This window comes from Bos taurus, chromosome 11 (assembly GCF_002263795.3).
Source record: "Bos taurus isolate L1 Dominette 01449 registration number 42190680 breed Hereford chromosome 11, ARS-UCD2.0, whole genome shotgun sequence".
Taxonomy (NCBI): domain Eukaryota; kingdom Metazoa; phylum Chordata; class Mammalia; order Artiodactyla; family Bovidae; genus Bos; species Bos taurus.
In genome coordinates this window covers 20,426,962-20,440,636 of record NC_037338.1, presented here as the reverse complement: position 1 = coordinate 20,440,636, position 13,675 = coordinate 20,426,962, and the positions used below count along the sequence as shown (strand labels likewise).

Sequence of the window (13,675 nt, the reverse complement as noted above, 5' to 3'; positions counted from 1 at the left end):
AGTATTTATTGAGCACCATGGAAACACAAGGGGTTCCCTTGTAGCTCAGTCGGTAAAGAATCTGCCTGCGATGCAGGAGACCTGGGCTTGATTCCAGGGTTGGGAAGATTCCTGGGAGAAGGAAATGGCAACCCACTCCAGTATTCTTGCCTGAAGAATCCCATGGACAGAGGAACCTGGCAGGCTACAGTCCATGGGGTTGCAAGAGTTGGACATGACTTACCAACTAAACCACTACCATGGAAACACAGAAGCAAGATAAGATGTTCATTTCAGTTCAGTCATTAGTTGTGTCTGAATATTTACGACCCCATGGACTGCAGCAAGCCAAGCTTCCTTGTCCATCACCAACTCCCAGAGTTTGCTCAAACCCATGTCCATTCAGTCAGTGATGTCATCCAACCGTCTCATCCTCTGTTGTCCCATTCTCCTTCTGCTTTCAATCTTTCCCAGCATCATGGTCTTTTCCAAGGAGTCAGTTCTTCGTATTAGGTGGCCAAAGTATTGGAGTTTCAGCTTCAACATTAGTCCTTCCAATGAATATTCAGGACTGATTTCCTTTAGGATTGAATGGTTGGATCTCCTTGCAGTCCAAGGGACTCTCAAGAGTCTTCTCCAACACCCAAGTTCAAAAGCATCAATTCTTTGGTGCTCAGCTTTCTTTATAGTCCAACTTTCACATCCGTACATGACTACTGGAAAAACTATAGCTTTGACAATACAGACCTTTGTTGGCAAAGTAATGCCTCTGCTTTTTAGTATGCTGTCTAGGTTGATCATAGCTTTTCTTCCAAGAAGGAAGCATCTTTTAATTTCATGGCTGCAGTCACCATCTGTAGTGATTTTGGAGCTCAAGAAAATAAAGTTTCTCATTGTTTCCATTGTTTCCCCATCTATTTGCCATGAAGTGATGGGACCGAATGCCATGATCTCAGTTTTTTGAATGTTGAGTTTTAAGCCAACTTTTTCACTTTCATCAAGAGGCTCTTTAGTTCTTCTTCACTTTCTGCCATAAAGGTGGTGTCATCTGCATATCTGAGGATATTGATATTTCTCCCAGCAATCTTGATCCCAGCTTGTGCTTCATCCAGCCCAGCATTTTGCATGATGTACTCTGCATATAAGTTAAATAAGCAGGGCAACACTATACAGCCTTGACATACTCCTTTCCCAATTTGGAACCAGTCTGTTGTTCCATGTCCAGTTCTAACTGTTGGTTCTTGACCTGCATACAGATTTTTGAGGAGGCAAGTCAGATGGTCTGGTATTCCCATCTCTTGGAGAATTTTCCACAGTTTGTTGTGATCCACACAGTCAAAGGCTTTGGCATAGTCAGTAAACAGAAATAGATATTTTTCTGGAACTCTCGGTTTTTTAATGACCCCACAGATGTTGGAAATTTGATCTCTGGTTCCCCTGCCTTTTCTAAATCCAGCTTGAACATCTGAAAGTTCATGGTTCAAGTACTGTTGAAGCCTGGCTTGGAAAATTTTGAGCATTACTCTGCTAGCATGTGAGATGACTGCAATTGTGTGGTAGTTTGAGCATTGTTTAGCATTGCCTTTCTTTGGGATTGGAATGAAAACTGACCTTTTCCAGTCCTGTGGCCACTGCTGAGTTTTCCAAATTTGCTGGCATATGGAGTGCAGCACTTTCACAGCATCATCTTTTAGGATTTGAAATAGCTCAACAGGAATTCCATTACCTCCACTAGCTTTGTTTGTAGTGATGCTTCCTAAGGCCCACTTGACTTCACATTCCAGGATGTCTGCCCAAACTCCTTATTGCTAAATTCAGACTTAAATTTAAGAAAGTAGGGAAAACCACTAGACCATTCAGGTATGACTAAATCAAGTCCCTTATGATTATACAAAGTGGAAGTGACAGATTCAACAGATTAGATCTGATAGAGAGAGTGCCTGAGGAACTATGGATGGAGGTTCGTAACATTGTACAAGAGGCAGTGATCAAGACCATCACCAAGAAAAAGAAATGCAAAAAAGGCAAAATGGTTCTCTGAGGAGGCCTTACAAATAGCTGAGAAAAGAAGAGAAGCTAAAGGCAAAGAAGAAAAGGAAAGATATACCCATTTGAATGCAGAGTTTGAAAGAATATCAAGGAGAGATAAGAAAGCCTTTCTCAGTGACCAATGCAAAGAAATAGAGAAAATAATAGAATGGGAAAGACTAGAGATCTCTTCAAGAAAATTGGAGATACCAAGGGGACATTTCATACAAAGATGGGCTCAATAACGGACAGAAACGGTATGGACCTAACAGAAGCAGAAGATATTAAGAAGAGGTGGCAAGAACACACAAAAGATAAGATGAGGTATATTTTAATTTATTTAGGGAATGAATACATGTGCATATGGAGTAGGTAACAATTCAAAAGAATTTTAAATTGAATAACACTATACGCGGCATAGACTGTATTGTGAGAGGTCACAGAAATCAGGAGTAGTCCTGAGTTTGTATCAACAGTGGTTCCTATAAGCAGAGAAGAGCAATGGAGTTAGAGGGACGGACCCATGGTTTATATTTCCCTTTTCCCAGCAATGTTTCAATGCCATAGGCTCAATCTACCTGCTCAGTGTTCAATGCAGGGCATTTCTGAAAGTCTGCTTGGATGGTCTCACCCTGGGAGACAGCTTCTGTCAGATTTATTATGTATTGTCAGCATTAAGGCAAGAAAGAAAAAGTAATAACCTGCCAGCAACTTACAAGGATGCTTTGGCTATGGTATTATTGAATTTAGTATCATGGAGCTAGTCAGAGTGATTGAGTCACAGAAGGAGATACCCAATGAGCACAGAATTTCTGATCAAATCACTAGTCATAATTAAAACCACAATGAGATGTTGCCACACATCTACTAGAACGGCTAAAATGCCAAGTATTGGTGAGGATGTAGATAACTGGAACTTTCAGACATTTTAGTGGAAATGCAGAATGGTGCAAGTGTCTGAAAAACAGCACGGCAGTTTCCTTTAAAGCTAACAGACACTTACCAAATGACACAACGATTCCTATTCTAGGTTTTTACCCCCACCCTCCAATAAAACTTCTCTGGTGGCTCAGACAGTAAAACGTCTGCCTACAATGCGGGAGGCCCAGGTTCGATCCCTGGGTCGGGAAGATCCCCTGGAGAAGGCAATGGCACCCCACTCCAGTACTCTTGCCTGGAGAATCCCATGGATGGAGGAGCCTGGTAGGCTACAGTCCATGGGGTCACAAAGAGTCAGACATGACTGAGCAACTTCACTTTCCAAATAAAAACACATCCTTAGAAGGACTTCTACATGAATATTCAGGTCAGGTTCATTCATACTAACCCCAAATTACAAACAACCCCAGACAGGCTCCCCACTCCAGTACTCTTGGGTTTCCCTTGTGGTTCAGCTGGTAAAGAATCTGCTTGCAATGCAGGAGACCTGGGTTCCATCCCTGGGTTGGGAAGATCCCCTGGAGAAGGGAAAGGCTACCCATTCCAGTATTCAGGCCTGGAGAATTCCATGGACTGTATAGACCATGGGGTCACAAAGAGTTGGACACAATAGAGCGACTTTCACTTTCAGACAGGTGAATTGATAAACAATTTGCTACATATTCAAGCTATGCAATATTACAGCAACAAAATGGAATGAACTGTTGATATACCCACCCAATAAAAATATTATAGATGAATCTCAAAAATGTGCTTGATGGAAGAATGAGCTCATTTATTCATTCATTGTTGAGAATAAGTAACCTATAGTGACAGGAAGAAGATTTGAGGTTCCCTAGTTCTGGGGCAGGTGAGATTGAGTGGGATGGGACACAAGGGAACTTTCCAGAGGGATGCACATATTTTATACCCTGCTTGTGGTAGGAATGACCCTGGCATAAACATCTGTCTAAACGCAGCAAACTGTGCAACTGGAAACGATTGCATCTGGTTGTATGTAACTTATACCTCAATAAAGGACCGCGGCGGAGTCAGAGGCTGGCAGCAGTAGGTCACTGTGTGCTTGGGTAGATGATTCTTCTGAGACCTGACTCCATCCACTGGCTCTTCCCTTGATCTAGAAACTTCAGGTGGGGTCTAGCTAATTACATTCAGCAGAGCATTCTCTCCCAGGGCCTGTACATCCCCAAGAGGGTCCCTGCTCTGAGAGCTCACCTAGCCTGAGGAGGAGGAGGAAGGTCAGGAGGGGATGTGCCACTGTCTCTTCTACATCCCAGCGAGCTGGTCTTTTCATAAAGGAACCCAGTGTTAGTGGTATCTAGCTGAGTTTGGGAAAAATCCAAATAAGCTTACTCCTCATATTGAGATTTCTTGGTCAACTCAGTGAGCCAGATAAAGCAGTCCATGTTTAGGGGGGTTTTGCAACTGTGAGATAGGTCATAATCTCCACTAAGTAAGCTATGAAATGTAAATTATAGTTATGGAACAGTGAAAAATCACATATTGACATCAAAATTAAAAGGGAAACAAATTATGACTATGAGCATCATCTTTTGGAGAAATGACCACAACCAGATGTAAGTAAATTATACTCTAAGGAGAAGAAGGCATCTTTCCTGGCCACTGCCATGAATTTATCTTAGACATATCCTAAACTCCCTATCCAAAGCCCATCTTAAATAACTGTTTTCCCATCCAATGAACCATCTCCTTCACTGTGGGAAATTCGTGTACATTTCTGGCAAGTTAGCAATTATACAAATTTTAAGAAGTCTTATCTTTGTAGACATCTATCTTTTTAGCTGCTTTAATCACTTGGTTGGTAATGAAAACAAAAGGAAATAGAGTTAGTTCCTGAAGGATGTTAAATCTTACGTGGTTTAAGATGGATTGTATGGCTCCAATTATGATGTCTTTCATCACTGCACAGGCCCAGGCTCAGAGTCAGGACACAGGGGTCTGACCACTGCTCACTCTTGAACTCGGTATGTGACCTCCAGCAAATCTAACCTTTGTTCCAGTTTCTTCCATGGTCAGAGGAGGATGGCAGCATTTTCTCAACCCATCTCAGCAAGTAAAAAGCTTTCATTGAAATATTACACATGAGAACACTTATAAAAATTAAAAGTTTAATATGACTATGAAGCATGGCTTGTTTTGCATTTAAAAGAAAACTTTTAAAATGTTATAAACATGATACGTGTGCTATCACTATACATATATGTTGTAAGACCAGGTCTCTCAAGCAATAAAAATAATAGGTCATCTTTTTATTTTTCCAATCCATTAGCAATGAGTCCAGGGGCCAAAGAGTCTCCAAAACAACAGGTACTCCTGCCATGCTGTCGGGGATGGTCCTCTAAATCATTTTAAGCTTCACACTGGGGTACTGCAGGAGTTACTTTATTGCTAAAACAATAGATCAGAAACTAAAGTCTAGAAATAAAATTAAAAAAAAAATAATTGGGTCATAGAAATGCCACAATGCCTAATCCTAGTATGGGGTCTGTATTTCAATGAATGAAGGTTATGGCAACAACAACAACAAAAAAAACCCACTAAAATTTAAAAAAATTCTGTATTGTCTTTAGGGAAGTAAGAGAGCACTTTAAATTTGCAGTAGAAAGGCTGGTCTTGGCGTTGCCTCAGGCTTGCTGCCTCTTCTGTGGTCCTTGACCTGCCTCCTCTCTTTGCTGGCTTCTTCTCTCTTTCTCTGCTCTCTCTCTGTCACTTCATATCTGAAAGCAGACATTTTTTCTCTTTTGGGAGCACTTTCTCAACCCATCTCAGCAAGTGAAAAGCTTTCATTGAAATATCAGGCATGAGAACACTGAGATGGATGTGGTGGGCGGGAGGGTCAATGGGCGACTTCCAGCCTGCACGTCTGTGGCCCCAGGGACAGCTCGCTCCTGGGACCTGCACTGAGCTTTAGACCCTGACTTGGACTCCAAGGAGAAGGACGTGGACAAGGCGCTGCTTGGTCTCCTGCTTAGGGCCCACCATGATCTAGGTTTCAAGGTTTCCTGGGACCCCCTCATGGCTGGGGTGTGATGGGACTGGGAACTGGAGGCACAGAGGCTGGGCGGAGATGGACCAACCATTGCCACAGGGCGCCCCAGGCCAGCTCACAGTGCTCCAGGGGTGGGAGTCCTCCCAAGGCTCACTCACCCTGGGGAAGCTGTGCCGCGGAGGAAGTCATTGCGTGCCATTTGTGATAAGAAAGGAGGCTGAGAGGGGCACTTCTAAACCATCCGAAATGAAAAATATTAATACATGTCAATCAATCATGCTAGGCGAGAGACCAGTGTAACTATCCTATATCCTTTTTATATACAATGACATTAAAAATTAACATCTTATGACAAAAAGAACAAAGTATGTGACAAAGTACAGGAAACAATATCCCAGAGATGTCCCTCAGAGTTAATAAATAATAATGACATGTTATTTTTCTCAATTTTTTTATATTTGTGGCATTTATCAGCTTTTAAAACTTCATATTTGTTGTGATGTCTCTTTCATTCTAAATAAAGTTACTTTCATACCTAATTTTGTATTTTTTTATTCTTTTTCTTGGGCTTCCCAGGTAGCGTTAGAGGTAGACTCCACACTGTGTAAACTTGCACACAAACTTCAATCAGCCCTTGGATAATTCCATGTTAGCTCAATATACATGTGATTAATTATGATTATTGGGTAACTTGAGCTCCTAGGGCTGAAAAACGTTAAGGAAATAAATGCATTTCAGAGAGACAAAATAAACAACTAAATGGTAGGTTGGCTGGAAAATCACTATCTTCATGACTGGTACCTTTTAAAAATGAGAACAGACTGTGTTAGGCACCAGATGATTTCCACACTACACCATGGTCTGCTAGATTGGAAGGGGCTGGTTGTCCAATGAGGGCTCTGCCAGAGGCAGATTTATGTGCCATTAATAATTTCTGATGCCGTTTCTACCTGCCGTTTCAGCAGACTATTTTCCCAATCATGTTTACCAATTTAAATTAGGAAATGTAAATAGAGTATTTAAGAAGGAGGAAAGATACAATTTAATTCTTCATATGCAAACTTTATGACCAAAATGTAACAATGTTATATAAAAACAAAAAAATCTCAGAGTTCTAACCAAAGTCCAATTAATTAATTTCATAGTGCAATTGCTCAATTTGCTTTATTTTATAGAATAGACATATTTGAATGTTATAGAAACTTCTTTAAAAAAATAAAGTCAATATGTTAGAGTCTGGAAAGCACCACAGTTACAACTTGCAAATTAACAATTTCTGTCTTTCAAAACCCAAAACATGGACAATGGATATGAATCAGTTGTTTTCAAGATATTGGTCAGCAGGAAAAAAAGGACAGTGGTTCTCGAGACAGGTAATAAACAAAGTTAAGCCCTACAATTGCCCCAGGTCACTGTCTGGAGAGAGTTTCCAGGCAATGGTGCATAGTGGGTGCATCTCCTTGAGTTGAGGAGACAAATTAATCGACACAATGCCAATCAAAATCCCAGGTAGATTTTTTTTGTGGAAACTAAAAAAAAAAGAATTCCAAAATTCATATGTAAATGTAAAGAACTTAGAGTAGTCAAAAAGAGTTAGCAAAGGAAAAAGCTTGGAGGAATATCTGATTTCAAGACAAGAGAAAACTAAAGTAACTAACCAAGGGAGCTATTGGCATTATTACTGATAATAGATCAGTGGAAAAAACTGGAAAGTACATAAATAGACCCACATATATATGAAAAACTGACTTTTGACAGAGGAGCAAAAGCAATTCAGAGGAGAAACAATAACCTTCTTAGCAGATGGTGATGGAACAATTGCAAATCCATTCACACAACAAATGAACTTCAATCCATAACTCAGATCATATACAAAAATTAACCTAGAACAGGTCACAGATTTAAATGTAAAACCAAATATTAAAAAACTTTTAGAAGAAAATATAGGAGAAAATCTTTATGACCTTGGATTAGGCAAAATATTTAGATATAGCACCAAGAACAAGATACATGAACATATAAATTGTCTTATCAAAATGAAACACTTTTGTTTTGTGAAGGACACTATTAGGGAAGACAAGCCACAGGGAGATAAAACATTGGCAAAATCTGTATCTAATAAAAGACTTCTATCCAGAATACCTAAAGAACTCTCAGAATTCAACAAAAAAGAAAACCAGCAACTCAGTTAAAATAATGGGCAAAAAAATTGAAAGACACTTCACCAAAGAAGATATATAAATGGCAAATAAGCACATGGAAAAAAGCTCAGTATAATTTGTCCTTAGGGAAATGGAAATTAAAATCCCAAGTAGAGGTTACTATGTACCCAAAGTAGCAGCTAAAATGCAAAAGACTGACTCTATTGTACAACACAGGGAACTGTATTCAATATCCTGTAATAATCTATAATGGAAAATATGTAACTGAATTACTGTTGAATACCTGAAACTAATATAATATTGTAAGTCAACTATACTTCAGTAAAAAAAAAAAAAAAAAAGACTGACCATACCAAGTGTCAAGAAGCTAGAAAAAGTGGAACTCTCATACACTGCTGGTGAGACTGTAAAATGATACTTTGGAAAACAGTTTGACAGTTTTTAAAAATGCTAGATATAAATCTACCATATAAATTCAGCCACTCTCTGCCTAAATATTTATCCAAGAGAAACAAAAGCATATGTCCATTTTAATAATTTATATGAAGATTCATAGATGTATTTCTAATAATCAAATACTGGCAACTACCCAAATGTTCATTAACAGGTGATTGGAGAAAAACAACAATACTGTGGCATATGTAACAAAATACCAGTCAGGAATAAAAAGGAATAACTATTATTACACACACCTAGACAGCATATTAAAAAGAAGAGACATTACTTTGCCAACAAAAGTCCATCTAATCAGTTCAGTTCAGTTCAGTTGCTCAGTCGTGTCTGACTCTTTGTGACCCCATGAACTGCAGCATGCCAGACCTCCCTGTCCATCACCAACTCCCAGAGTCCACCCAAACCCATGTCCATTGTGTTGGTGATGCCATCCAACCATCCTCATCCTCATCTCATCCAACTCTCCGCATCAGGTGGCCAAAGTGTTGGAGTTTCAGCTTCAACATCTAGTCAAGGCTGTGGTTTTTCCAGTGGGCATGTATAGATGTGAGAGTTGGACAATAAAGAAAGCTGAGCACTGAAGAATTGATGCTTTTGAACTGTGGTGTTGGAGAAGACTCTTGAGTTCCTTGGACTGAAAGGAGATCCAACCAGTCCATCCTAAAGGAGATCAGTCCTGAGTGTTCATTGGAAGGACTGATGCTGAGGCTGAAACTCCAATACTTTGGCCACATGATGCAAAGAGCTGATTCATTTGAAAAGACCCTGGTGCTGGGAAAGATTGAGGGCAGGAGGAGAAGGGGATGACAGAGGATGAGATGGTTGGATGGCATCACCGACTCAATTGACATGAGTTTGGGTAAACTCTGGGAGTTTGTGATGGACAGGGATGTGCTGGTGATGGACAGGTGATGGCCTGGTATGCTGCGGTCCATGGGGTTGCAAAGAGTCGGACATGACTGAGTAACTGAACTGAACTGAATGACACAAATGAATCTCAAAATAATTATGTTGAGTAAAAGAAACCAGACAAAAATGAGAGTACATAATATACAATCCAGTTATATAAAAGCCTAGAAAATGCAATTGCTAGTGACAGAAAACAGATATGTGGTTGGGGATTGGGGGGGGTGGTTAGGGAGAGTCGGGAGAGAAGGGTTGCATTGTCTTGCAGTGATGGTTTCATAGTGGTATATATATATATCTCAAAACATATCAAATTACACACTTTGTGCATTTTTTGTATATCAATTATACTTCAACAAAGCTATTTTTAAAACACGATTTGACTTTAGACGTGTAGAGCAAAATATAGGTTTGGGAGCTCTAAAAAAATCATAGAACATCAAGATAGTAACCATATTTGGTTATACAAATGTGACCTTATCTTTAACTGTGAAGTGAAATATTCTTGTTAACTGCCCATTCAGTAGTTCATGCAGTCCATAAGGAGGCTCTCCCCTACACCCAGAGCAAGTGGAATGAGTCATTTAAAATAAGTTTCACCATTCCCCTCCTCTTTCTCTTTCCTTATCTTGTGGGGAGAAGGTGGAAATACAAAAAACAGTTTTAATATAAGTCAGGATGCACAGTGGGCTTCCCAGGTAGCTCAGTGGTAAGGAATCAGCCTGTCCATGCAGAAGATGTGGGTTCAATACTTTGGTCGGGAAGATCCCCTGGAGAAGGGAAATGGCAACCCACTTCAGTATTCTTGCCTGGGAAATCCCACGGACAGAGGAGCCTGGCGGGCTACAGTCCATGTGGTTGCAAAAGAGTCAGACAGGACTGAGCAATTAAACAACCATATGCCCAATAGATTGTTGGGTACTTAACAATGATACCAGAAGGTGGGTATCAATACCCAAAGAGTAAGTACAAGGAAAGATTTTTCCTTGCTCTTTTCTTTTCCTTCTTTTTTTCACTTTTACCATCCCTCTCTACCATCCTTTTTTAAATACCCCCCCCTTTTTTTTTCTGTTCTCCTTCTACCTTCTTTTATTCCCACATCCCCACGTTTGTCGGCAGGATTCTATGGTGGTTCGGACCACTGCTCAGACTCTGGAGCTGGCTGCCCAGTTCAGATCTAGTACTGTGTCAGGCATGGTGTCTAGAAAAATGGCACGGATGAACCTATCTGTAGGGCAGGAATAGAGACACAGACTTGTGGACACAGTGGGGGAAGGAGAGGGTGGGATGAACTGAGAGAGTAGCATTAGCATATATTCACAACCATGTGTAAAATAGATAGCTAACAGGAAGCAACTATATAGCACAGGGAGCTCAGCTCAGGGCTCTGTGCTGACCTAGAGAGTGGGAGAGAAGTCCAAGAGGGAGGCTATGTCTAGTGGATTCACGCTGTTGTATAGCAGAAACCAACACAACACTGTAAAGCAATTATCCTCCAATAAAAATAAAAATAATACCCCATGCTTCAGATCCCCCATCTGTAAGTGGGCTGTTTTAAAAACTGTTTTTAGTAGGGCTGCTGTGAGGATGAAATGAACTAATACAGGGAAAACACTCAGAATAGGTGAAACCATGCAAGTGTTACCATTTTCAGAACTCTTTCCCTCCCTCCCACTTCCCTCTTCCTCGCCATCAACACTAAACACACTGGACTCCACTCAGTTCAGTGGAAAAGGCCCTGACCTCAGAGACGTGTGCAGAAGGCATGAGATTCCAAGACCTGGAACCTGGTCCTGACTCAGCCACTCACTAATTTTCTGACCCTGTCTGTGTTGCTTATGCATCAGAGCTAAAATTGTTTACTGGTAAAATGAAAAGGCAGGTCTAGAAGATCTATGGTCCCATCCACCTAACACAGCTTTTTATATTTTAAAAGTATGCAAAGATTAAGTGAAAACCTTTTTGACAATTTTCAGGCACAACAGAGATTTTCATTTACCATGAAGGATATCCAATACTTAGTAAGAAAGATAACATGGCAGATTACCCAGACATGACAATTGTTAAAATTTTAGCAGAACACTGAGTTACATGAATGTTTTACGAGAAATGATAACATGCCCCTTACTATATGCAGAAATTGAACACATTCAAACGTTCTGGACTGGAACTCCCCCTTTCCAAAGCTGTATATGAAGTCTCTTGAAAGTATAGGAGTTCGTGTACTTTGTGGTGGGGGTATACCATGGCCTTGGCCTCAGTGACCTACCAGGAGAAATCATTTCAAAAACTCTCTGCCGCTAGTCTGTCTACTCCAAGGTCAGTAGAATGAGTGGTGAGTGAGCAACTACAGAGAGGAAAGAGTTCATAATGGTTCACTTTGTATGAAAGTCACTGGAGTTTAAGTGTAATAATCTACATATAATGCCGCCATCCAAAAATACCACTCAGCTTTTAAAAGTGGGGGGAGGGTGGATTTAATGTGGAAAGTGTCCTTAGCTGGCTTCACACATACATGCTTTGATTATAAACCTGATGAAGACTAGCTATGATCAGGCAGCAGGGCTCTGATGTTAATTGGAAGAGGATATGGTATTACCACAATGAGGAGAGAGATTTCCTCTATCAATATCTTACTGAGAAATCTGTCAAATGTGGCAGAAATTCACAATATTTTCAAGATTCAAATAACTTTCAGAAAAGTTACACTCCTGTTGGGTCAAGTCCTTATTCAGAAACTTATCACTCAATCGAGACATCAATTTGTCCAATGAAGGCATTATGGACTACAGGGACCAAATAGGACTTTTGTTAAAACAAGTGAGATTGATTAGGCCTTATGTTTCAATTACAATCCCAAGTCCCACCATTACCAAAGAGTGTTCTTGTAGTTTCTCATAATTCTTAGCCGAAGTCTCTGTACCACTTTCTGCTGGCTTCCCAGGTGGCGCTAGTGGTAAAGATCCCACCTGCCAATGCAGGAGACATAAGAGACACGGGTTCAATCCCTGGGCCAGGAAGAGCCCCCGGAGGAGGGTATGACAACCCACTCCAGTATTCTTGCCTGGGAAATCCCATGGACAGTGGAGCCTGGAAGGCTACAGTCTGTAGGGTCGCAGAGTCGGACATGACTAAAGCAACTTAGCACGCACGCACTGCTTGAATGAGCTGCTCCAGCAAAGCTTACAATGCGACTGATTCTACATTATTTTCTGCTGCTAGAATCAATCACCTGTCTCAACTTGTGCATTCTCCTAGCTGTATAGGAATAGCCAGAGGTAGGCTTTGTGGACACAAGTGTACCTGCAAAACTCTTGTCTCTTCAGCTAGTACTTTCAGTGTTAAACTAGTTGTCAGAGTTTGGGCACGAATCAGTTGGACTGATTTAGGTATCTTGATGGGCTGTTATAAAAGATGAAAGGGAGAAACTGGCTGAGTTTGATGAACTGGTATCACTAGAACAAGGCTTGAAATTTAGGTAACAAGTGTGCATGTGTGTCCATGCATTTGGGATAGCAAACCAGCAATTTTTGACCTGATTTCCAGGATAAAGATGGTTAAAGGGTAGTGGGAAATCTATTGATCACTGCTAGTTAAGTTCAACTGAAAAATCCTTTTAACTATTAAAAATTGGGGAATATTAGAAATAAAACACAACTCTACAGAAATATGAACATTTTTAATAGATGAACTTCTATGCACATTTTCATAGAGTTGAGATCATGTGCATATATTATTTTGTCTTGTACCTGAACTTAAGATGCTCTGTGCATTTCCCTATGTCATTTTTGAAATTATTTTTAATGTCAAAAATATTCTATTGTAGTTGTATTCTAATATGGTTAACTGCTTTATTACTGTTCTGTTCAGTTCAGTTGCTCAGTTGTGTCCGACTCTTTGTGACTCCATGGACTCCAGCACACCAGGCTTCCCTGTCCATCACCAACCCTTGGAGCTTGCTCAAACTCAGGTTCATCAAGTCGGTGATGCCATCCAACCACCTCATCCTCTGTCATCCCCTTCTCTTCCTGCCTTCAATCCTTCCCTGCATCAGTCTTTTCCAGTGAGTCAGTTCTTCGCATCAAGTGGCCAAAGTATTGGAGTTTCAGCTTCAGCATCAGTCCTTCAGTGAATATTCAGGACTGATTTCCTTTAGGATTGACTGGATTATTACTGTTTCACATAGGGTTTTACTGTA

General features: G+C 40.4%; 1 protein-coding gene across 1 annotated transcript in view; it reads right to left on the bottom strand.

Annotated features, from left to right (window-relative positions):
* Positions 1–5,058: 5,058 nt before the first annotated feature.
* The window catches only part of RMDN2 (regulator of microtubule dynamics 2), a 76,930-nt gene continuing 68,313 nt past the window's right edge, over positions 5,059–13,675 (bottom strand). The window contains exon 12 of the mRNA XM_059891089.1: positions 5,059–13,670. Coding sequence (XP_059747072.1) covers positions 13,595–13,670 — 76 coding nt within the window. The 3' untranslated portion in view covers positions 5,059–13,594. The remainder of the gene's footprint in view (positions 13,671–13,675) is intronic.